At 34.8% G+C, this 27,525-nt stretch overlaps 1 protein-coding gene across 1 annotated transcript in view; it reads left to right on the top strand.

Moving 5' to 3' along the window:
- usp43b (ubiquitin specific peptidase 43b) overlaps window positions 1-27,525 on the top strand; it is a 100,589-nt gene that overhangs the window by 38,314 nt on the left and 34,750 nt on the right. Inside the window, exons 4-8 of the mRNA XM_056453474.1 lie at window positions 6,825-6,917; window positions 8,912-9,047; window positions 9,175-9,319; window positions 15,033-15,201; window positions 25,095-25,206. Coding sequence (XP_056309449.1) covers window positions 6,825-6,917; window positions 8,912-9,047; window positions 9,175-9,319; window positions 15,033-15,201; window positions 25,095-25,206 — 655 coding nt within the window. The remainder of the gene's footprint in view (window positions 1-6,824; window positions 6,918-8,911; window positions 9,048-9,174; window positions 9,320-15,032; window positions 15,202-25,094; window positions 25,207-27,525) is intronic.

Below are 27,525 nucleotides of genomic sequence, written 5' to 3'. Positions count from 1 at the left end.
AAAAAAATTATTTTAATAAAATGTTGATGGGCTGCACGGTGGCTCAGTGGTTAGCACTGTCGCCTCACAGCAAGAAGGTCGCTGGTTTGAGTCCCGACTGGCTTAGTTGGCATTTTAATTGCATGTTCTCCCCGTGTTGGCGTGGATTTCCATACTCAAGGGCCTCACCTCAGCCATGGTATTGAGGGTGGTGAGAGCACTGGTTATCCACTCCCACCACTGACGAATTCCAACAGGTTTCATTTGTAGACTCAAAAGATTATATTTGCTGCCATAAATTTATTATTTAAAAGTAGTTCAATCATGACAATTCTTGATTTTTTTTTTTTTTTTGGGGGGGGGGGGGGCATCTTGTTTTATGTTCAAACTTCAAACCACTTAAATTTGTAAAAACAATTAAGTTAACTTAATTGATTTGTGTTGGGACATTATGAATATTGAATCTATGAATTGTGTGAAACCCAGCATTTTTAACCGTGTAAGTCTGTAAGGTTGCTAATACATAAATAATTACATTTTAAATGTTGTCAATACATATTATATGCCCTATTAAAAAAGAAATCCATAAATACATATAAAAACAGATTACGCTGAACATGCATATTTTCTTCAATATTTTTCTCACTTCAGCAGGTAAGATGTTTTTGCAGATGCGGTTCTGCCCAGTGACTTCTCTGCTTTTCTCCAGTGACAGGCGTCTGAACAGTTTTTGTCACTCATCCTGCCCTCTAAATCTGTTACTTGTGTTCTCACTGTCATTCTGACACATCATTACATTACTTTATCTTTCTCTTTTGGCATCCACATCTCGAACAGAATTTTTCCCCACCCTCCATCTGCTGCTGGCTGGTTAATTTGTTCTTTTTACTTAAAATTTATGATGAATCACTGACATGGGTACAAAATTACTGTTTATCACCACCCAACAGCTGACAAGAAAAACTTCTGAACAAACACCTGGCCTGCAGTCCACACATCAGCGAGCCTGAACACGTACATGCAAACATCTACAATGATGGCTCAGCAAGGATATAGAAAAACACTGATTAAATGTGTGACGCAGTCTGAACCTCTCGTTCATGAGAACTGTAATTAGCAGTTTTGAAAATTACAGCAGACAAGACACCTGCTCCTAAAGGAAATGGGTGTTCTTTTGCTGTAATTAATCAATTTCATCATGATGTTTAACTTAAAGGGTCATGAAAACACATCAAATCATATAAGACAGTGGTCGCGTTCATTAGTTTCACTGCAGAAGAAAACGATTTAACTTTGAGGTATTTTGCTGTACTTTCAACTTAAAAGCGAAATTGTGTCAATTTAATTGACCAGATACAGATGCTGATCCATAACAAATATGTGTTAGTTTGTCATTAATGATTTTTAGATCAAAAGCCCCAGCTCTTCTTAGACAAACAAATACCTAATGAATTTATTTCAATGTTTTGACATATAATTGACATTATATAGTAAGTTTCGTCATGCTGTCAAATTACTTAGTTTACCCCAAAAAGTCAATTTTCTACTTTATTCACCCTCAAGCCATCCAAGACCTTGTTCTTCAGTAGAAACCGGGGTCTTTGGAGATTTGGCACTAAGAGAGTCATAAAATTCAAAACAAAATGTTTTCTCATTAAACCATTAAGCACTAGGTCTTATCGTCTTTTTTAATGCCTTTTTCTTTAAATCATACTGTAATGTTATACATCATAACAAATAATTTGTGACATGCCCACCTACATAGAGTCAGTTTCCCTAAACTCAAACTATTACAAGTAATTTGTATTTAATTATACTTTCAAAAATAATATTCATTCATTAATTTTCTTTTCGGCTCAGTCCCTTTATTAATCAGGGGTCACCAGAGTGGAATGAACCGTCAACTTATCCAGCATATGTTTTACGCAGCGGATGCCCTTCCAGCTGCAACCCAATACTGGGAAACACCCAATTACTCTCATTTACGCATATACACTACAATTTATCGTAGGAACGGTATAACAGAAAACGTTGACAGATTTAAAACCTTGACTTTTCCAAGCCATGGTATACATTGAAAACGGTTATTGTGCCATCAATATTGCGTTGGTTTAAAATGTTGGCTTGATGTTGGATTTTGGTAACTTTCCAACACCACCTAAAATCAATAAAATATCAACGACGTCTCATTGGACATCAAAATTTAATTTTTTTTTTTTTTTTTACTGTAGATGTTGACAACCTAAATCTAACCTAATATTAACGTCTTATGATGCTGGGTGGCCTTAAACTCTTTTAAACAACTTGTTATACTATTGGAGAATCTTTTATGCTGAAAAAATGGTCAGGCACTAATGTACTGTATGATCCAGAACAAGACGTTTCTGTTAATTACAAGGGAGTTGAGGTCCAAATGTCTCTGTACGGTATGATCTCACAGTCACTTTCACCCTGAGGCTCAGAGGTATGCCTTGTAGAAGAACATTTTGAAAGTGCTTCAGTTGCAGCACAGAAGGAGAGAAGGTTTAAAAGCCACAGATTCATTGCGCCGTATACAGCGACAGGCCCTGTGTGGAATTTAAATGACTCTAACTAAAGTGGCCTTCATACTAATGCAGATCATGTCGGGCAAATGTAATTCACATCAGCGTCCTCCAAATATTTAGCCAGCTCCTTCTGCTGTCTGGATAATGAGTAAATATTGAGCATATGAGAGAGAAGAATCATTTCAGAAGGGTCTATTTGCACTAATAATGTGATGCTAGTTTATCAATATGTTACAGTGTGATATGATATTATACTTCCAATCTGATAACAGAGCACAATGCACAATTGAATGCAATTCATTTTTAACATCTATACATAATTTTAATCTAAATAATAAAAAAGTTAATAAGTTATTTATTTTATTTTTCAAAATATTGTTTAGAAAACTGAAAAAAATGTACCAGTTTATGGTCCAGAATGTGATACCAGAGGTTGACAAAACCATTAAAATCTTAGTTCAATATCAGATAAAACATAGGAAAACTGTAACAATTACGTTAAAAAAAAACTGATATGTTTGGTTTAATCCTCTTTAAAGTCTATGAAAAATAATAGTAAAGGGAAGGAGACATCTCAGTTGAATGCTAATGGCTATAAGATTTTTGGGTGGAATACTGTATGTACTAGATTGTGCATATAACATAAAAAATAATAATATTAAAAAAAATTGTAATAGGTATTATAGTGAATGATAAACAGTATCAATTTTAGTAGTATTTAACATGTATTTATTAATAAAAATGCTATGGAACAATTTTAGCTATACAGTATATGGCAGCTCAATAAAACTAAATGTGATCGTTAGACAATAGTAATACCTGCAAATTAATGAGGTCACGTGACAACATGCCAAACATGATGGATGTTTAATCCAAAATGCTGCTTTTCCACAATATTGCAAATGCTTCAAAGACAAACAAATGTCTATCAAATAGCAAATAATTAGCAAGCACAAGAGGATAAGTCACAACTTACCTTACATGGTAAACAGATAACACCACAGGCTCGTGCATGAAATCCAGACAATATATAATCCATACATACAAAGATGAAGCTAAGAAATAATCATGCTTAATGCAAACAAAACCACACAAACATTGCTAATTATAGACAGCAGGTGTGTTAGTTTTCTATAAGAGTGCGCCACCTGCTGTGTAGGTGGAGTTGTTGTTCTCTGTTCCTCAGCCAAAGGGATTCAGATGCGATTCTGAGTCAGTTAAACCGTCGATGCACATGGGAAACTGTATTGTTTGTTTGCATGTGTTGACTGATGAATAATCTATTTGATGGCCTTTTGTGCTGGAAGTTTATTACCATAGGCTACATTGTATTAAGCAGACTAGCGTATTTTCCATTTGTAATGGAGCTGACAGACATTTTTAGACATCTATCTGTTCAAAGAAATGTGTTTTTAGCTTGTTTTTTTTTATGATATTTTCACACGTCTAGAACAAATATGAAGAAACTAGAAGTTGTAAATTCTATTGTGAATTAAAGTATATCAAAATATAATCTGATTCCTGGTTGAATGAGTCTTGTAATGTGAGTCAGACCTTTGCAGTGAATCAACAACATACAGTGCAGACAATATAGTCCAATTCCCTGTCGATCGTCTGATTTTCAGTGAAATGAATCTTTTTAGTTAACCAGAGTGATCAGTATAGTCTGATTCTTCATTAAATGACTCTTCTTTTTAGCGAATCAAAGGCATACAGTACAGTGCAACCACTCCAGTCTGATTACTAAACTAATCAGATATGCTTGGTAAATCAAAACTATGCTAAACAAAGAGCTTGCAGCTTTTCTCAGTCGCTTTGGTGCATTTCTCACAACACTATTTACATTTGCAGAACAGTTAATGCATTTCTCAAAACAATTAGTCATTTGTGCACATCATAGTAGCAGTTTCTCATTCCTTCCAACAAATTGCAAATGCTTTTGGACATGCATCAATTGCTTTCATACAACTCTCTGCTGTTTTATAACATTATCATTTGCTTATGTCATGTCAGTTAAAATTAACTAAACTTGTGAATGCTGAATAGTCATTCCATATAAAATTAATAGTCCTCATTTCATTACTTGAGTCATTACATACAAAAATGTTGAACTAGTTGTCAAAATCTGTCAAGCAAATTTGATAAACGTTACATTTTTTTTTTTTTTTTCTGAAAATGTCTTCTAAACTGAACAGTTTCATGAATGATTTACAGACCTGTGTATGTTGTAGGTTCAGTTCCAATATGTACTGCAATGTTGTGCACACCTCTACCCAAAGGAAGTTTATGTTTGTTGTAAATAAGGGTGTTTTCCTTGTTTTTCACAATGCTGTGAATAAATTAGAATTGCAAAGAGCATGTGCAGTAAAAATGTGAAACATACATATTCAGTGTCTTGTACTCAGATATCTCACTAAAAACAGTGATGTCTAACTTTACTGTAGTTTTCAAATGGCTGTGCAAATAGTATATAGTGCTGTTTTGAGCATTTTCAGGAAGTGTCACCAAAATCAGAATTTTTTTGCCTTGGAAAAAAAAATTACAGAGTAAACTGTCATAATGAAAACCATGACAAAGCCATTTGACTATCTTGTTTATAAACAATGGTGTCAGGACTAGGCATGGGACAATAACCGTTTTCAAGGTATACCGCGGTTTGGAAAAGTAAAGGTTTTAAAACCGTCAAAATTTTCTGCAATACTGTTCCTAAGGTATGTGTAAGATTTTTTTTTTAATTTCCTTTTTTTGTTTGTTTTTTTTGAACAACAATTATCTCCAGCAGAAAATATATCCAAAGATGCCGTTTCAAATCTTTTTTTCTTTTTTTCTTTTTTTAAAATGCATTAAGACAGAAGTCAATAATTAATTTGAATTATTTAGCCTAACATGTTTACTGCCCCAAAATATATTGCTTCTTAAAATAAAATATTGTGTTCAAAGTTTTTGTTATTTACCCAGACATTTAAAAAGAAGATATTTTAGAGCAGTGAGCACAATACCGCGAAACCGTGATATTTTTATCCAAGGCTATCACCCTCAGAATCCTATACTGGCCCGTATAACACTTTGCTTTTCCTTGCTTTTGAGTATTGAGCTATCTATTTTGAGCAAGTGACACGCTTTTGCGGGTTACCAACTAGGTTTTGCAGATTGTACCAATTGTTTTGAGGAATGCATTAACTGTTGTGCAAATGTAAATAGTGTTGTGAGAAATGCAAGGGAATGAGAAAAACTGTAATCCAAAACCATTCCTTAATTACAGGTCTTGCAGGATTTATAGAAACATTTATAGAAAAACTAAACCCTTTCACAATAATGATCCTTAAACATTGAAAAATATTTCAGGATCATTATTATCAAAGTGTTTTGTTTTTGCTTTTTTCAAAGTGCTTTTTCTATTTCAAGAAATCTTTTCATCAACACATTTATAATATTGCATAGTTTGGACTTGCTTGATGTGCTAAATTAACACCATATGGATGCTTCATCTCAAATGATAAAATTTCATGCACAACACGCTTAGCATGAGATTTTTTTGATGCTAACGACACAAGGTTTGAAATTATAGTGACTAAGATCATGTGGGCTCTTATACCCGCCATTTTTCTGTCCACATGATCTTGGATCAGCTTATTTTTTCTGTGTACAGTATGTGCAGCTCTATTGTTCGAATTCAGCAGTAAGGCCAGATAATGTGTATATTTTCTGAAGAATTATGTAGGCGAGCTGCAGACATAAAGCTCAGAGTTAAAGCACTAAAGTCTCCACATAACACTCTGACAGCTGATGGAGATGAACAGGGCTTTCCTTAACACTCTAAAAATATCTCTGTACACCTCCGTCTGTTTGTCTCTCCACCACACTGACCTGAGAAGTGCCAACCGAAAGATGTAAAGCATTGTTTCAGTTAAAATGCCTTAGTATTTATGATTGATTGAGACTCTGTTACTCAAAATTAATACATGTTCTTTGATTTTATTTTGGGCAGTTTTTTTTAGTATGTGTCATTTTCGTGTGATTTTTATTTTTTTAGGTGAGATCATACATCTTTTTTACAGCGCCTCCAACAGCACGATTCAGTCTTGTCTGTTTTCCGATAGATAGAAAGATAGCTATGGTTTCCGCAGCTACAACATTAATTCCTCCCTGTGCTTCCTCTTCCTTGTGACATCACTTCCTCTTACACTTAATGTACTTTGAGTCCCTTTCAGACGAAACAATGGCTAATAGCTTCATTGTTTGTGTTTATGATGTATTTTTAAGTTTATTACTTTTTTTTTTCTTCCTCTTCTTTTCCAGGTCATCTCTGACATGCCCTCATTGTCTTAAGCAGAGCAACACGTTTGATCCTTTTCTGTGCATTTCTCTCCCCATTCCTCTAAGACAGACGCGGTGAGTTAAAGTCTAGAAAACAAAAGCATCTGAATCATGCAGGAATTTGTGGTTGTGTGATTTTAATTTTTTTAATTTTATTTTTTTTTAGCTTACCTACTTGTTGACTTTCTATACTCAAAAACAGTGAAGCAATCAAAACAACAGAAATAGATCGATCGCCAGGGAAAGAGTTTTTTTTGGGGGGTGGGTGTGTGTGGGGGGGGGGGGGGGGGGGGTTGCGGAGAAGAAGGAATTGACCACCCTCACATTTAAAAATACAAAGCTATTGTGTAACTGTAACAGTAACTGTAAAATCAGATTAAATATTTTGAATACACATTTATATAAACCAAGGTTACCATGACATACAGTACTGTATGACAATGCTGGTTATTCCTGCTAAGAGGGTCAATGCCATGATTAAATTTTTTTCTGGTTTGAATTGGTGAGCATGCGTGATAAAGTATTACTTCAATGATGCTTTGAGCAAGGATGGATTAAATTGATAAAGACATTTATAGTGTTACAAAATATTAGTTTTAAATAATAAAAACCATTATATTAAACTTCCTGTTCAGAAAAAACAGATCACAAGCTCCACAAAAATGTAAGCATCTTAACAGTCATACTTATAATTAAGGTTTAATTAAGCTGCGAATCAGCATAAAGAATTTACATTTTAAAGATATTTTAAAGGAGAAAACCTATATTTAAAGGTGCTGTATGTAAGTATTTGACTCTTCTAAAGCATAAAAATACTATAATATGTTTGCAAATAGTCAGATATTCTGCTTTCAAAATGTGTGTTAAATGCCGGAACACTGTCTTTTGTTTTGTTTTTTTTAACCCACCTAATGCCAGTTTAGCCAATTATATTTCAGCACCCCGGGTTGCCTTGTTAGAAAACCACATATTTCATTTATTCAGTCAGGAAGACTCTCAAAGCATGTGTCTATGACCGAAATGCAATCTTCGGTGGACAGTAGCAGACTTTGAAATAAGACGCAGATTCAGAGTTCCACATGAGGTTATTAATTAGCAAGTAATATAAATATTACGAATGAAAACATTAGGTGAGCAGGTTACCTTGTAACCCCATGTCCTAACAACACACTACGTGACAAGATTTGCAGTGATGAGCAATTTGGCTGTTTGCACCAAAAGAAACACAACAGAAATTTAAATCCAGCCATTCAGAAGCCCTTAATATGCACTCACGCACGAAATGGTATGGTTTATAATCTAATATAACCTCTTTAACATTATTAAATGTAGATGCTGAATCCCTGATATGTTGGTTTTGAGTCTAAAGTTCTAAAGTTCAATTTCAAACAGTTTATTTTATTTTCAAGATCTGAGGTTAACTATCTGCTGCTGTAGTTTGACAATAAATGTCAAGTAAAATGGCATTAAAACTCACATTGTTAGCATTTAACACTGAATAAAACACATGAGGTGTACCTTAGGTGATCAGTTTATCCTGTTGTTCACCGTTGAGAAATAGAAGCAGTTTCTAATATATCAATTCGAGGTGTTGGTAAGAACAAAAACTCCTTTTAATACAGAAATATTCCCTCTATCGCGTGCTGTTGCTTTTATTTAGAACGCAGTTTAAATTAGCCTTTGGACTCGATAGTCTCGCTGTTGGTCTTCAATCTGGCAACCTGCACTTATGTTGGTTTTGATCCAGGAATACAATACCTAGTTCAACCTCTGGGTCTCAAACTTGCATACTGCACCTTTAAAATGTCTTACAGACCCCAAACTTTAAAAGTTACTGTGAATTTGGTTGTAATACACAGCAGCGTTTGAATGGCAGAATGATATTGACCAATTGGAATTCTTTAGTCACATCCACCAGCTGAAGACACACCCACTAGCTAGCTTTTATAGCCTTTGATACAGGTTGTTTGAGATATTGAGATGCCCTTTACTGCTATCACTCGCATTTTAACATTCAAAAGCTTGTTTTAGATCGTAAAGCGTGCGTTTCCCTCTCTCTCTCTCTTCAGACCTGTGTGTGTGACTTTGGTGTTCAGCAGTAAAGGGCAGCGCTATCTGAGAGTCGGGCTCGCTGTGCCTCTGTTCGGCTCTTTGGCTTGCCTGCGCAGGATGGTAGCAGATGAGGGCAAGATCTCTCCTGATCAGGTGACAGGTGCACACACAGCATCACACAGACCGACCTCATGCCTGCAGACAATTTATGACCTGACCAAACCACCAAACCGATGTGCTCCAAAAATGAACACTTAGTTTCATCTCTGTCTTCCACTAGGTGATATTGACAGAGATCTACACAACAGGCTTCCAGCGTTCATTTTTTGATGACGATGACTTGACCATCATAGCAGAGAGTGACATCGTCTATGCCTTCCAAGCTCCGCCCCTTTACATCAGGGGTGGCTCTGCACGAATCTCAGGTATGTGTATATATAAATTATATATGTGTATGTTTGTACAACAGATTTTTCTGTTTTTCAAATCTGATTGTTGGAGAACTATCTTTGGCTAGTATCTTTGACCTCCTCACCCATGTATCACTTATTCTGGAATCTGATGTATGTATCTACAGTGGTTAAATGTGATTTTTTTTTTTAAAAAATTTATTTCCTCTAATCTGTGGTTACCTACAGCAGTGGTTCTCAAACTTTTAAACCAGCGAACCCCCCCCCCCCCCCCCTTTTTTTTTTTTTTTTTAGCTGTTCACAATATTTTAACTATATTTGCTATACGTTACAGGGCTCGAAATTAACATTTTGCTTGGTTGTACTGGTGCTCCTAACTTTAAAAATTTAGCCAAAATTTTGTGGCTCCCACCAATTATCGCACTGTTACTACAAGTTTTATAAACAGATTTATTGCATTTGACATCAACACTAATCTAAACTAACAAGCAAAAATATATATATATGCATGCGTGAGGAAAATATGTCTCAATGAAATCCCGTTATCACAAGAAAATACATTTTTATAACATAATTGAGTGACCAAAAGATACACGGACGGACCGCTCACCGGTCCTGCACGCACTACTTGACATGAATTCATTAAGAAATCTGTCAACGATAACTGTGCTGTGTTCTCACGGGTGGTGTCTGATATTGCACAGACGCTTTTGACATACCTTATTATTTGCATACGTCATTTTAATAGCAATACCGCTCTTTTCATGAGCTGCAATATTAGTTTAATCTTAGTCAGTGCAAGCCCTTTTGCGATGGTGTACGTGGTGTTCAATTTTACATATAACTGCCACTTGTACGGCTGACAGCATCTGGCGATTAAATGAAGGATTAAACAGAACCTCTCGTGCTTAATGTGTAGATGTGGCAAACAGTTACCTGAAAATTCCATCCCACAGACTTTACAGTGAATGCTTTAGTTATTTTCATAACAGACTTGAAGCCAATGGAAGTCTTTTATCCACTCTTCGAAAAACGTAGATGGTGGATTAACTTTCACCTGATGATCAGTAATCAAATGTGCCATTATTTGTAGCTTTAGGTGTTTCTAAGACAAAATATGTCAGTGTTGTTTTCATTCTCATCTGCAGCACTTTACATTTTCGCGGTTGTAGCTCCTGTCATCTAAAGACAGGAGGCGTTGACTGAGTGATTGACAGCTGATTTTAGCCAATCCATTCGTGTTCAGTTCTAAGAGCAGTGGGCCAATAAGAAGAGCGCGAAGGCGGGTCAATCGTTGCAGGCCTTGTTTACTGTGGCGAGTTGACATGACAAGTTTTAGACTGTTCCTGAGCACTGCGTTTCAAGTACAAAGATGCATTCTGCCTGAATGTGTCCTAAATCCTTTATGAATTTATCAGTAATATCTTTTTAAAAATCTGAAAATATTAGCTTTCACGTAATACTGAAAAATATATATTATAATCACTGAAAATTACACCATTTTTAAATCACTCTCGCGACTCCTTGAAATTATTCTGCGACCCCCAGTTTGAGAACCACTGACCTACAGAACTCTGCTTCAGCCTCTTGACTATGTACCAGTAACAGCAGTGCTGATATACAGTATATCCATGTTGTCATATATAATGTTTCTGACACTGTATTGTACAATAATGATATAGATTAAAGGTGCTGTATGTACGTTTTTGACTCTTCTAAAGCATAAAAATACCATAATATGTTTGCAGATATTTAAGAAACATACCAAGTGAACATTCTTGTTTATCTGAAAACAATGCTGAAGTCAGATATTCTGCTTTGATAATGGGCGTTTCGTGCCGGAATGCTGTTTTGGTTCTTTTAACCCACCTAATGCCACTTTAGCCAGTTATATTTCAAGGCCTGGGTTGGCTTGCTGGAAAACGGTGTATTCATTCAGTCATGAAGGCTCTCAAAGCATGCGTCTGTGACCGAAATGTGACCTCGGGTGGACAATAGCTCTCTCCGAAATGAGACCCAGATTCAGAGTTTCACATAAAGTTATTCATTAGCAAATACTAAAAATATTACGACCGTAAACATTATGTGAGCAGTTCTAACAACACGCCACTTGATTTGCAGTGATGAGCAATTTGGCTGTTTGCACCAGATGAGAAACAACAGATTTTTCATTTATTTTATTATTTTTTATTTAAATACATCCATTCAGAAGCACAGAATATGCACTCACTCACAAAATGGTAAGGTTTGTAATCTATTTAATACATATTAAACCTCTTTGACATTATTATTTGTACTTGCTGAATGATTAATATTTGTTTTGTAACTTGGCTTGCACTGAGTCATTGTTCTAAAGATCAATTTCACATGGTTTGTTTTATTTTCAAGATCTGAGGTAAAACTATCTGCAGTAGCATGGCATAAATGTCATGTAAAATTCCATTCAAACTCTCATTATTAGCATTTAATGCTGAGGTTGCATATGAAAGGCGATGATCGATGCACAGCTTTAATGGAAAGAAAGTGAATGCAGACATTTTTATATTAATTTCAATGTGCTTACAAGATAGAAATATGGGAAAATACTTGATGGTAAAATATTAAAATAGAATGGTAAAATATGGGAGAATCCCAGCAAAAATGGGAGGGTTGACATGGAGTGAACAGGAAGTGTTTGTGGAACAACAGTTTTGAGAGGGAACATAAAACATCTTTGAATTCCCTCACAAAACATCTTTGTGAGGGAATGCAAAATCTTAAATATATATATTTTCCTATTACTTTTTTTTTCTTCCACCAATTTGTTTTCCCACGTATCCAATAGTTTGGTTCAAATATGATGGAAGGCCTGGACATTTTTAATGGTTTGTGACACAAGAAAGTCTGTTGGCCATGGTTGGGAAAATATATTAAAATGGCTCACATTAAGTTCAAAAATGTGAATTGAATTGGTAAAAAATAAGTCTCCTTTGTCTGTCATGCCCATTACAGGTCTTTCACTCTCTACTGAAAATCAGGTGTGTTTGTTTGTTAAAATCAGGTGTGTTTGTTTAAGGAGACACGGAAAATGTGCAGAGCTGGTGGTCCTGCAGGTATATGTAAAATACTGTATATATTGTCACCATAAAATATATTTTTTTAACACTGTAATGATACAATTTTAAAACTTATGTTAAAATGGAGCACCATATTACTGTAAAAACAAAGTTTTCATCACAAAAAGGGGAGCCCTGTGAATTAAGACCCAGGTGCAGAAGACTTTTATTGACAGAGGCGGACAGAGAACAAGCGGGTGGGTAAGAGATAACACACAGTTCAGTGTTGGTTCAGGTGGTTTTCTGAGGCGGTGCTCTGTGTACTGGAGATCTGTGGAGAGCAGAGGTGTTTAATTAAGTCTCACTGTGTTACTCTTGAGTGATAACCTCACACACACTGAGTAGGGCTCGTAAAGTGAGAGAGATTGCATAAACATATTATTAGTCAGCACAGCTCATTCTGATATACCTTTAACGTTTTTCATTTCCAAAACTGGATTTGAAAAGACCCTCAGATGGAATGCTGGGAAACACAGCTGTCCTGATGTTCAGCCATAAAAATGTCCCTTCTTGATTAAAAGGCTTGTCTGCCTTCCATCTGTCCCTGATGGCATATGTGACCTTGCTGAATTAATGTGTTCATTACATGCAACAGTCTTCCATTGTAAAGGCACAATAAACTGTTAATGGATTCAGAGTATAGTATGCTGGATTCAACTTATACTAAATGTATTTAACCATCTCATAAATATGAATATATGGATCAGAGTGGCAACGTCAAATTCTGGCCTCTGTGTTATGATGAAGTAATTCTAAATACATAGAATGCATATTATGCAAGTAAAGCATGCAAGCAGGAAGGCACGGTGGCTCAGTGGTTAGAACTGTTGCCTCACAGCAAGAAGGTCACTAGTTAGATTCCCAGCTGGGCAGTTGGTGTTTCTGTGTGGAGTTTGCATGTTCACATGTGTTTCCTCCAAAGACATGCACTATAGGTGAATTGAATTAACTAAATTGGCCGTGAGAGTGTATGGGTGTTTTCCAGTACTGGGATGCAGCTGGAGTAGTTGGCGGTTCATTACGCTGTGGTGACCCCTGATAAATAAGGGACTAAGCTGAAGGAAAATAAATGAAAGCATGCAAGCAATGTGTCAGATTTAATGTTTCAAATACATGTGAAAAATATAATGTCAAAGTATGGGGGAAATACTGTAGTCTTCCATCTTTATTTTGTGTTTTTAATTATTTTATTATATTATTTCAGTCATTATTTAGAAAAATGTAGGATTGTGTGAATGATTGTTAATAATTACACATGAGAAGAAGGTAAGTAAACAAAATGAGGGCAGAAAATTCAGGTGTACGCAAGAGCAAAACTAGAAACAGCCTTCAACATAATTATTAAATATTGAAACAATTAACTCCAGGAACAAGAGCACAACACAGAAAAACAAGGTTCTATAAAATAAAAGTCCATGAAACAGAGCATAATTGGGACAGTTTAGGATTCTTAGGCCAGAATTGTTTTTAGTAAGATCATACATTTTCTGTACTGTCACATTTAATTAATTGTAATGTAATAATTAAATGCATCTTTGCTGAATAAATATATAGATTTCTTTCTAGACATCCATTCATTAATTTTCCTTCAGCTTAGTCTCTTTACTCATCAGTGGTTGCCACAGCAGAATGAACCGCCAATTTATCCAGGACATGTTTTACACAGCGGATACCCTTCCAGCTGCAACCTTGTACTGGGAAACACCCATCACACACACTCATACACTACAGCCAATTTAGTTTATCCAATTCATCTATATCACATGTCTTTGGACTGTGGGGGAAAATGGAGCACCCGGATGAAAACCATGCCAAAACGGGGAAAACATGCAAACTCCACACAGAAATGCTAACTTGCCCAGCCAGGACTCAAACCAGCGACCTTCTTGTTTTGAGACGGCAGTGCTAACCACTGAGCCACTGTTTTTTCTTAGCTGATGTTAAATTAATAAAGTGTCAGCTTGCAAGTCCACTTTAATAAGTACAGTTTAGAAACTGTCTACATGTAATATGTTAAGAGAATTGTAATTTAGAAAGCATTTTTATTATGTCCCAAATGTTTACACATTCTGACTAGCCTGACAAATTGACTGTCTCCACCAATAGCATGAGTTTAAAATGGAACTATAATTTTATCCATTAAGAAACTATTTCAAAATCTTTCCAAAATCTTTTTTTTTACGCACTTCCGCTTTTAATATTGTCACCTTAAAGTTACATGTCTCTTTTATCCTTCATAAATTCAACTGGATGAAATTAAATAGCTGCCCTTGACCTTTTTTGCTTAGCTCACTCTAGATACTTAATTTCATGTTTCTTAATAACAGTTTCTCAGTCGCTGTTTATTGGGAGGAAAACAACATCTGAAAGCTTGACGTCCATTATGTGTGTGTGTGTGAAGGCTGGCGTCAGATCACACACCCTACTGTGTTCAGTCTGCTGTCTGCTGTGCTCTATTTGCATGTCTCCATCTGTCTTTCTCTCTCTCCTTCACTCTCTTCCTCACTCTACCCATCTGTATGTCACCTTGTTTTGTAGCGCAATAAAGTTTGACATTATTCGGCTATGTAGAGCCACAGACAATAAATCTGCCCGTGTTAGGAGGTGACCTCTAGCTCTCCATGTCCTCGCAGGGTTTCACCACAGTCTTCCGTCCTCTCCGTACTCCTCGTCTGGGCCGGAGGGTCACCGTCTGGCCGCATCCGGTGCTTTGTCATCCGAGTTCCTGAACCAAGCCGATGGGATGCTGAAGGTCCTGTTGCTGGTGTGTAATGCAGCCGGAGCGGGACAGCAGGCAGTGAGGTACTGTACAAAGTACTGACTGTATTTTGAGATTGCAAAAAACAGTTATTCATTAAAACCTCATTTAAAAGTCGAAAGAAAAAAGTCTCAGCAAGTGTGCAAACAGCATAAAACATATTGTCTATTCATTTAAACAAAGTTTTAGTATCTTAATGTTAAAATGATATACTTTAATATATTTCATAATGTAATTTTCAGTTCTTTTTGAAAGTTTTGCTTTGATTATATATCTTGTTATCAGTGTTGTGCTAGTTACTGAAAAATAGTTACTAGTTACATTCAAAAAATAATTCAGTTACTTTATCGATTTCTCACACCAAAAATAATGTATTACTGTTACAAGTCATTTTTGAGTTAATTATAGAGTAATGCATTACACTATTAGTTACTGTCAAAGGTAAAGCCGTTACAGTAACGCATTACTAGTAACGTGTTATTGCCCAACACTGCTTTTTAGTGAATGGAAATACCATTTTAGTTGACAAATTTTTTAAGTTTCTAACATAAAAAGAAACATACTGTATGCATGTATGGAATACCTTATAATGCAATTATGTTTTTTATATATTGACAAAGTAAATGGCATCTAAATTTATTAGACAGAAATAAGATTTTAGCTGGCAACAACGTGAAATATTTGTGCAACTTTGTCTATTAAAAAATATCAGCAAATGATAAAGAATCGTGCATCAACATATTATACATTTTAAATGTAAGTTCTGTATTTTGATGAAAAATACTTAAGTCTTTTGTATATTTTGTAATGCCATTTAAAGTTATTTTGCTGTATAAATTGCCATCTGATTTTAGTTGACCTTTCCCGATCTCTCTCTCTCTCTCTCTCTCTCTCTCTCTCTCTCTCTCTCCAACTACTCTTCCTTTCAAGCTACTTCGCTGTCTTAAGAAAGACAAAAAATGAATAATAAAAATAAATCTGCTACAAAAAACATGTTAACATAACATGAACTATCCATGTTTTAGTGCATTGCTATTATAGTCACAACACGATTTAGCTCATGATTCAAGTTCACTATTCTTTTGCATCATTTTGTGCAGTGCTTATATTACATATAGCATATGCTGTGTACTATATAGGCTTTAAAATTTTCTAGCTTAAAAGCAAGCATAATATTTTCACCAATAGTATGTTTATATTTTATAAAGGTAATTTAGACTTATATTAAACTATATTAAAATCATGTTAGCCAGCACTCACTTCTGGGGATTTACACCTACCTAACTTTAAATAGTCACAGTTCTTGACTCCACTGAGCTACAAACATTATTAAGCTATCATTGGAAAGAAGACACTCTGAGCTTTACTAGAAAGTTTCAAGCTAAAAAAATAGAAAAAGTTTTACATTATGAAGTCATGAGAAAGAAAAACTGTAATGTGTCCAATATTTGTTTTTCCATATACAAACACAAGAAAACATTAATGTAATAACCTAGAAAAAAAATGCCTTGAAACCCAAGTGTCTCTATTAAAGATGTGCACTAATTATTGCATTTTGAACATTTTTATCTTGTCTGTTGATGTTGAAAAAAAATCATTAATTGCTTAATAGGGAAGTTATTTACAAAAGTAGACTCAAATGTAAACTTATACATTTAATTTCAAGCGTTTATATGCAGTAAATGTACAGAGACTACTAGTAATAGCTTTATTAGTGTACCTTTGAAGACATCACCAAGTCGAAAAAGTCTTAATGCTAGAAAATGCAGGCTTGGCCAAACATCTACAGTATCATACCTTACCTTTTCACTTTGGCTCTAAAAGCTTGTCAAAGATTGTTTGACGCTCGTCACGTCAGAGCAATCGTTCAGACGCTTTTGACAGCGACAGTGGCTCAGAGATCAATACTCTCTTAGGTGTAAATGCTTCCAGAAATCAAGTTTTGTTCCTTGGCCTTTTGTTATACAAGTTTCTAACACACTTTAATGGCAGTGATAGACAGAGAGGGACTTTTAACATGCAGTTGTTTCTAACAGATGAGCTAGTAGTGAGTAGATATCAGTTTGAAGGCAGTGATATTTTGATACATTTTTTGTCACGTCAGAAAAAAAGTCTAGAAAAGATTTTAATACTAGCTGTAATAGCTGTAGTCGTGAGTTCATTAAATGGCAAAAATAGAAACGTAATGTTAACGCTAGGCACATAGCATAAGGATGCATTTGCCTGAGGTTTCATATAAAACCCACGATGAGTATTAGGATTAGTGTTGTTATTTTTAGCCATAACTAAACCATGAAGCATTTAATTCATCCAAAACTTAAATTTTGCAGTTGATTTATTCACCTTTGGGCCAAGATGTGGGTGCTCGGATCAGCTTTTTATGTATTAGTCAACATTTCAGAAAAGTTGTTGTATAAAAATATTGAATAACATCTGTTCTTGTTTTGGCACCATTTTAATCATGTTTTGATCCACTTTAAATGCTGACTACTGTACTGTTTGTGGGTAAAGTGAATTGGCTGTAGTGTCTTTGGCGACTTCTGATAAAAAAAGCAAGGAGAAATTATGTGACCACGTAAATATGTGCATCTACATGGAGAATTTTAATTGTTTTAAAAGTCATTATACCTCATATACCTCAATCGGAATAAAAATGCACAATCCAAATTATATTGTAATCGCTTTGAGAAGGGTAGTACTGTATAAACCTGTCTATAAACTGAACAAAATAAAAATGAAATGTAAATGTGTTAAACCAATTACTTTGCTACTAAATGATGTTCCTTTATAAGGTACACAGCTTGAAATAGTGCATACACAGCTGTTTATGTCGATGATGAATAGTATAAATATGAATATATGGTGGGTGACACATAGCTCAGTAATTAGCACTGTAGCCTCACAGCAAGAAGGTCTGTTCGAGTACCGGGTGGGCCAGTTGGCATTTTCCTCCGGGTGCTCCGGGTTCCCACACAGTCCAAAGACATGGGCTATAGGTGAATTGAAGAAACTCAATTAGCCATAGTGTATGTTAATGAGTTTGTATGGGTGTTTTCCAGTACTGGGATGCAGCTGGAAGGGCATCTGCTGTGTAAAACATGCTGGATAAGTTGGTGGTTCATTCTGCTGTGGCGACCCCTGATGAAAAAAGCGACTAAGCTGAAGGAAAATGAATGAATGAATGAATGAACGATTTTGTTTGTTCAAATGCATGTAATAAGGTGCTAAAACATGAATTGTTGCTTGCTGTCTTGCTTTCTTTTCAAAAGCACATATTGGGTGTAATGAGTAGATCAGCTTTCAAATGCAGCTTTTATTAGAGAATGGTCATACAGGCAGACTCAACACAAATGTTAAACAGTTGACGAATCGAGGCAGGAATAAAAACAAACATAAACAATCAAACAAACAAGGGTTAAAACCCTACTACAAGTGCATATTAATGCTCACTACAAGATAACAAGACTCAGCCCTATTTGAGTGTATGTAGAGTATATACATAGTTCAATTCAATTCACTTTTATTTGTATAGCGCTTTTACAATGTAGATTGTGTCAAAGCAGCTTCACATAAAAGATCATAGTAAATTGGAACAGTGTAGTTCAGTTTGTAGTGTTTAAGTTCAGTTCAGTTTAGCTCAGTTCAGTGTGGTTTAATAATCACTACTGAGAGTCCAAACACTGAAGAGCAAATCCATCGATGCGCAGCTTTACAGATCTCGAACCATGCAATCTAGTGACCACAGCGGCGAGGAAAAAACTTCACCAATTGGCGAAAGTGAAAAAAAAAAAAAAAAAAACCTAGAGAGAACCAGGCTCAGATGGGTACAATCATTTCTCCACTGGCCAAGTGTCTTGTGCAGAGCTGCAGTCTAAGCACCGGAGGCTGGAAGCTGGGCCTCAGCGAAGACCCGTCTGTCCCTGGAGCGTCACAGGAACAGGAACATGCTCTCCACTCCTCCATGATCACCACAGCAGCTGCTCAGGATATGGCCTGGTCCAGGATTATGGAAACCTTAGGATCATCTCGTCGCTGGTCTTGGATCGCTTGGATTGGCGCTGCATAGTCTAAGGGCCTCAGGATGAGTATCCCCAGGTGGAAATAGAGAATAAAGAGAATAATTAGCATAGCTGCTGTTCATAGTGTATATAAATGAGATGAAGAAACCTGTGTGAAGCACATTCATGTATCATACCGCTAAGTGAGGCACTGAGTGTTTATACATACTGTAGTCCTTGTTATAAGTAATGACAAGCTTTAGCTGTGTGTGTGTAATCAAGGATTGTGGGATTACACAGGCTGCTGTAGAGCAAGGTCTGATGCATGTAGTTTAAAATGTTTAAAAATTTGAAAACCCTCAATTTATATATAAAAATAAATAAATAAATATGTGTCCATATGTGAGAAAATCCTGAAGGTTTTATTTTAGTTTTGAAATATTAATACATATTAGAATTAGTATGTAAATCCTTCTAAAATAACACTGTAAATTTAAAGCTTAAGATAAGCCATTTATAAATGATGGGTGGCACAGTGGCTCAGTGGTTAGCACTGTCGTCTCAGAGCAAGAAGGTTGCTGGTTCGAGAACCTGTGTTTGCAAGGGTTTCCTCCAGGTTCTCTGGTTTCCCCCACCATCCAAAGACATGTGGTATAGTTGAGTTGGGTAAATAAAATTGGCCATTGTGTATAAGTGTGTGTGTGAATGTGAGAGTGTATGGTGTTTTTCAGTACAGGGTTATGGCTGGTAAGGCATCCGCTGCGTAAAACATATGCCGGATAGTTGGTGGTTCGATCTACAGTTGTGACCCTTGATAAATAAGGGACTAAGCTGAAGGAAAATGAATGAATGCATTTATAAATGATACAAATCACAATAGATCACTGTAGATTTCAGCTAAAAAATGACAGATTATGGAAAGTATGGAATGTTGGCTGTTGAACTTTATATCCCAAAGGACTTCTGTCATTTTAAGATCATCACAGGAGCAGGTTTATTGCGAGAGAGCAATCTTTTGATGTTCAGCGTGTGCAACATCAAACAGTGGAAAAGTTCAGAAAGTCAGCAAAGAGTTTCACATTTGAGTTCACAATGATTGTGTTTGTGACTCATTGCTCGCTGTAGGCTTAATGTAGTGATTTCCGCATGTCCATTTTTAATAAATAAAAATGCATCTAATTAAACTGACCAAGATAGGATTTCTTAATCTAATTGTTCTTGGCATTCTTTGTTATTGTTGTCTATGTAATAACTCCCTTTACATAGTAATTTCCCTTACTAGCTTCCTTCATAGGGCAAATGGGGTTAAATAGTGTTTACCAGGAGCAAAACAGTTATTTAATTTTTTTTAGCTATTTAGATCCTGCTGATATGTAATGCAGTAATTTGAAAACAGATACTAAGAATGCAATAATAACAAATTGTGATAGAGATGGGAAAATAATTCTGCCAGGACAATATAAAACAGACCAGGTCATTGGTTAGAGGTGATTGTTCAGTTAAACTCAAGAGAAACGTTTTTGGACAATCAGTTTGTTTGTTTTTTTTCAGTTAGAGCAGCAGAAAGATGGAATAAAATACCAGTGTATATTAGAGAGAGAACCACTTTTAATATTTTTAAAACCATGCATAAAATTTGGCACAAAGAAAATCTAATATGCAACCACTGATTTCATTTCATTTTATTGGCTATGAAATAATGTATGTATTATACTGTAAGCGTAACTAAGTATTTTTTAATATTATTGTTAAACTTGCTTCGCAGTGGTGGGTGGAGTGAGTAGCATGATCGCCTTAAAGCAAGAAGGTCGCTGGTTCGAGCCTCAGCTGGGTCAGTTGGCATTTCTGTGTGGAGTTTACATGTTCTCCCTATGCTATAGGTGAATAGTGTAAGCTAAATTGGTAATAGTGTATGTGTGTGAATGCAAGAGTGTATGGGTGTTTCCCAGTGTTGGGTTGCACCTGAAGGGCATCTGCTGCGTAAAACATATGCTGGATAAGTTGGTGGTTCATTTTGCTGTGGTGACCCCTGATTAATAAAGGGACTAAGCCAAAAAGAAAATAAATAAATGAATTTTGTTCAACTTGTTACAACTTCCTGCCCAGGGACTACAGATGTGAATTACATTAATATCTAACTATGGCACAACATGTCATGTTGTACATTGTCCCTGAATAAATAAATAAATAAATAAATAAATACAAATTAAAAATTAAATAAAAATAAATAAATATTTGATAACGCAGATTTTTTTTTCTGACCTACTGTCATTTTCTGAAATTTTTTAAATATATTTCGAGAAATTGTTACAATAGATTTATATCATGAAAGATATTTTAACATTCAAAACCATACCTAATAAATGAAAAATAAAATAAAGAGAAACTAAGATTTTTCAGGTTTCTCTTAATTTCTATCAAATCTACAGTGAATTTATATATTTAAATATATTCATACCATGTCTATATAATGTGTATATATAGAGTCGAAGTTCGAATTATTAGTCCCCACCCCCACTCCCCGGATTAGCCCACTCCCCTTTTTATTATTTTCCCCAATTTCTGTTTAACGGAGAGCAGATTTTTTTTTAACACATTTATAAACATAATAGTTTTAATAACTCATTTCTAATAACTGATTATTTTATCTTTGTCATGATGGCAGTAAATAGTATTTGACTAGATATTTTTCAAGACACTTATATACAGCTTAAAGTGACATTTAAAGGTTTAATCAGGTTAACTAGGCAGGTTAGGGTAATTAGGCAAGTTATTGTATAACGATGGCTTGTTCTGTAGACTATCGAAAAAATATATAGCTTAAAAAGGCTAATAATTTTGACTTTAAAATGTTTTTTTTTATTTTTTTTTATTAAAAACTGCTTGTATTCTACCCGAAATAAAACAAAAAAGACGTTCTCCAGAAGAAAAAAATAATTAATACTGTGAAAATTTCCTTGCTCTGTTAAACTATTTGGGAAATATTTAAAAAAATATATATATATATATAGTTCAAAGGGGGGGCTAATAATTCTGACTTCAACTGTATATAATATCCATACAATGTCTTCATATGTTCATAATTATTTCTAGGGTATGAATGTCTTTGCTTAAAATTATCATTCTTGATATTATGAACCAGCAAAAAAATAATAATAATTTCCAGAAATCAAATTCTTGATATACACAAATATTGATTTAGTAAAAACATATTTTGATATAAAAAATATTGAACTGCATTTTACTAGTTGAATTACACAGTTATCTGCTATTTACATTAAATTTCTTAATCTTAAACATTTTTAAGTTCCATATATTAGAAATGCACCTTTTATAGTAAAAATCATACATTTATATAATTGCATAGCTTCTAGAGCACATGGCTCATTTAAAATGAATATTTAAAATAAAAAGCTCAATTTATATATCTGTATTTTGATATTATACTAAAGACAGTGTTAATTTGTGATATCTGCAATGTAATTACACCAAATTATGTTACTGAAATGTTTACCAAATGCTGTTTTCTTTTTTTAAATTTGTGTATTTGATGTTTAGAGAGTGTGCAGCATCAGACATAGTAGCTGGACAGTTAGATAGGCGTACAGGCACTTTATTGCTGTATAATTTGGTGAAAATCTCACGGTGTTGTTGCCCAAGGCGAACTGTGACGTTCACGGCATCAAAGCGTGTTTGTTCAGATCTCAGTTCTCTCTCTGCCTCCTGTCAGGGAAAACTCCACAGTTGTTTTTGGCTGAGGCGAAGGCCCAACACAATTACGTGTTTATCGCATTCTGAAAGACTCGCTTTCCCTCAGCTCACTTTTGTTTGTTTTGTCTCCTTTATTCATGCTCCTGTGGCAGAAATCTGGCTAGAAACTTAATCACTAGCCTCCTGCTGGAAGAAGAGAGACAAATAAACTAAACAGGGTGGGGTGGATTTTTAAGGACATTTTTGAGGACAGTGTCCGAATGCAGACGCTTATCTGACAAATAAACACCTCGAAGTGACCTAAATGTTAACATAAAAGGCCTAAAAATGTGGTCACCAACTGAAATCTATGTAGGTTTTTAAGTTCAAGGACTACTAATACATTAATATAAGCCTTGTCAAAAGTAATGCAAGTTCCATAGCATGTAACTGCATGTTTATGAGGCTAACATTGCAATTGGTTTACGTTATTGAAATCTTTTAATGTGGCAGTAAAGTTATCTGAACTTGCATATACTGAGATAAAACATAAACTAGAACCATGAATAATTTTGTTGCTGGCCTTGAAGAATAAAAAACATTAAATTAAATATAAATACATATGAAAATGTTAATAAAAATGTATCTGATGTCAATTGTACTAGATATTTTTAAATAATTAACCATAAAAACCCATTCCAAGTGTAGGAAATACATTTCATCAACATTTTCTAATTTATAAGTAAATGTTTACTTTTTAATTGCTGCATTTACCATTTTTCTATTGATTAAATTAAATTCATTCATTAAATTATTTACATTTCAACTTGCACATAATTCACACCATGACCTGTAAACACACACACACACACACACACACACACACACACACACACACACACACACACACACACACACACACACACACACACACACACGCTATTTTACTTACTTTGTTTCTTATTGTAATAAGTCTTTAAAAAATAAGAAGATACAAAAATCTCCTCAAGAATATTAAAGGACATGTATTTTGAGGGTAAAGCTGTATTCTTTTTGTAGCATAATTCTTTTATGTATCTTTGAAGGGTTCAAATCATCCAGACAAGTTATTCAGACAAGTTAAATTGCTTTTTGTAGTCATACTTGTAAGCTAAGCATCTGTTAGGGCTGCGCAATATATTGTCTGAGCATCGATATCGCAATGTGTGCATCTGTAATAGTCACATCGCAACATATTCAATGTTGAGTTAGGATTATTGATCAGACCAGAAAGCACAGGTAAAAACACAAGAGATTTGTGGAGACGCTGCAGAATTAAACCATAATAAAGTGAAAGTTTATCATCTGCATGTGTTTAAAGGCCTGTGACTGTGAGCATTTGAAGAGAGTTTAAAGCATTTTAAAAGTTTAAAAGGATTGATTATATTTAATTATTTATATGATGAAGACTATACAGTGCTATTTTACTTTAATTATTTTTTGATTATTCAATTTCTGTACCTGAATACTGCTGCTCTCTCCAGAAAACTGTTAGGGCACAAAGTTATCTGGTGAAATTATATCGCAGTGTATATTTATTGTAGAGGAGAAAATATAGGGTCACAATTTATTTTATTTATTTTGTTGAATTTAAGTTACATCTACATGCCAACTAATTCTCATTAGATTATAAATTGATTTAGATTATTAGATTATAAGACTGTTAGGTTGGGGTTAGGGTTAGTGTAGGTTGACATGTACTTGCAAAGATTTTTATAGTCAGTTAGATGTCTGTTGAAGGAGCAGTATCAACAGATATTAAGCAGACGGTCTACTAATACTCAAATGGGCCATCAATAAATTAAGTGTTACCAAATATTGCAATGTAGAATTTTCCAATATCGTGCAGCCTATAGCGTCTATACAGTAATTGACTGTCAGAAATAAACCTCACAAAATACTAAATCATGAAAAGGATTGACTGAAAAAAAAAGTGACCTCATGTAAATGTAAAATGTGTCTCTTATCTGTGAACATGATGAACGTTTCTCTGTTAGCTTACTTTGACAACATTATTGCATTGGTTTGACAATGTAAACACACATTTTACAAGTACATTATATAATTTGTCCACTTTTCTCACACCTTAACTTTTTCAGATACTGAGTGTAATGAAATAATTTGCTTGTTTTGGGACAATAGTTTTTTGTGAAAGTGCTGTGCAGAAAAAATGAATTGAACAAACTAACCTCGCATGTGTTTACCTGCAGATTTGGTCCTCCGTTTCTGATGCGAGAGGACAGATCAGTGTCATGGGATCAGCTTCAGCAGAGCATCCTCAGCAAACTCTACTATCTCATGATCAACGGCTCACAGGCTCATGTAAGATTACCACATTTCAACAAGATTATCATTTAACTGATGGAGATTAGCTGGAGATTCAGTACATAAAAGAAAATAAAAACACAATAACAATTTAAAATTTGTAGTAAAGTAAACTTCCTCAAAAAAATCCTCCTCCTTTCTGTTGCTATCTTGTGAAGGACACTTTTTGTTGATCATTTGCTATTTGCTGCCCCCTTCTGGTGTATTTGTAGACACACAAGCCGGAGTACAACTGTAAAAGGGATAGTTCACCCAAAAATTTATATTACCTCATCATTTACTCTCCCTTATGTGGTTTTAAACCTTTATGAGTTGAACACAAAAGAAGATATTTTGAAGAATGCTGATCGCTGGAACACATTGATTTCCATTGCAAAAATATGTGGAAATTAATGGGTGCCAGCTATCAGCATTTTTCAGAGTATCTTCTTTAGTGTGCAACAGAAGAACCCAGATTGGTTTTGAACCAGTGAATGGTGAGCGAATGATGACAGATTTAAATATTTTGGTGTTTAAATATTTAAATATTTAAATATTTGATGTCAGATTTAAATATCTGTTTTATTATTATTATTTTTAAACTATTATTATTAATATTATTATTATTATTATTATTCAGAAAGAATGTATACAATTTAGTATGCTTCAGAATGTATATTTTTAAAATTCAGAATGTTTGTCTTACATTTTCTTACAGATTTTCTCATGTGATTTGATACATTTCTCAAATCATCCTTAACATTCGCAAACTAGTGCCTCAAAATACCCAACAGTATTTGCTTATTCGTACCCAGTCAGTTGACATAACATACAAACTCATGGCCTGGAGAAATAGATATCATTCCCTCAAGGTGTGAGAATTTATACATTATGTACTGTATAAAATAACTATGAAATATTTCATAGTATTGCTGTTTCGTAGTATATCGACTGTAAAATATAAATTGCAATTAGCCAGTGGAAAGCTTCTCATTTATTGAAAATAGATTTATCAGTTCAAACTTTGCCCAGCAAGCATTTTTTAAAAGATGTATAACAGATGTCTAAACATGGTTGTCTTGACTAGAACAAGGCTAAATTTGGGCTGTCAGTGAAAATCGAATAAGAATAGGCCAAAGCTAGACTAGTCATCAAATAAAGAGAAATTAATGACTACACATATAAAGTCTGTTTAATCTGTCTATTTGACGACTAGTCTAGTTTTGGGCTATTCTTAAATGTCTATTAGATTTTTACTGACCACCCAACTTTAGCCTTGTTTAAGCCAAGCTGTCTATGTTTAGACGTATATTAATCACAAAATTGTTTGCTGGGAATACACCTGAAGAAACGATAGATTTGTAGAAAAGAAAAATCACAATGTCATGGTGTGCATAAAACAAACAAGCAATCCTGCACCTTATCAATACTTGCTAAAAGTTTTATTTGATGTGAAAGTAGCTGAGTTTTATCAGCTTTAACCATTAATCAGTTTTAATGTTCAAAATAGTGGCAAAGAACAAATCCATGAGATATTAATTCAAAGTGTTTAATGCCATTCTAGTAGATTATCCTGCTTATCAACCATATCACATGCTCAGACATTATTAGATCTAATTAAAGTCACCAGCCAACTGCTGAATTTCATATACCAATGCTGATTTTACTCACCTTTGGCACTTGGTGAGTGTAATTCCAGGCACGTTACAAGAAATGCACCATACAGTATAAAATAGCATGCAAGTTGCTGGATCACGGACATGATCTGTTTATGAAACACCTATATGATTGAGCACGTTGTTATTCTGCAAACATTCAACTGCATCTTTTGACACAACCGTTGCAAGGACACCATTAAGAACATGGGTTTTATTTAATCAGAAGCATGCCTGCGTCCTTGGCCTATTTAAGTTCTTAATCTGTTTTGCCTCACGGTATTCTTCCATAATGCGTTTTTTCATGCACTTCTCAGGTGATGACACGTTTCTTGCCTTTTATCTGTCAGTTATGTTTATCGCTGAAGTACAACATTTTAGAGAACTGCTTGATAATTGGTTAATATATCACTGTATACATTCCCCTTTATTAGTAAACTTCAAGATTCTTGTATACAATTTATACATTTAAGACATATAGGCCCAATCCCAATTCTACCCCTTAGCCCTTCCCCTTACCCCTACCCCTCGTTTTGCGCATTCACGTCAAGGGGTAGGGGTGTCCCAATTCTCTATAACTTGAAGGCGTAGGGCTAAGGGGAAGGGGTGAATACCCCTTTGAACGAAGATTTTCCAGGACCACACTTGAAACCAAGGGGTAAATTTCCCAGAATACACCAGC

This window comes from Danio aesculapii, chromosome 3 (genome assembly GCF_903798145.1).
Source record: "Danio aesculapii chromosome 3, fDanAes4.1, whole genome shotgun sequence".
In the NCBI taxonomy this organism is placed as follows: domain Eukaryota; kingdom Metazoa; phylum Chordata; class Actinopteri; order Cypriniformes; family Danionidae; genus Danio; species Danio aesculapii.
Note: the sequence above shows the minus strand (reverse complement) of the source record. Positions and strands in the feature narration are given on the sequence as shown.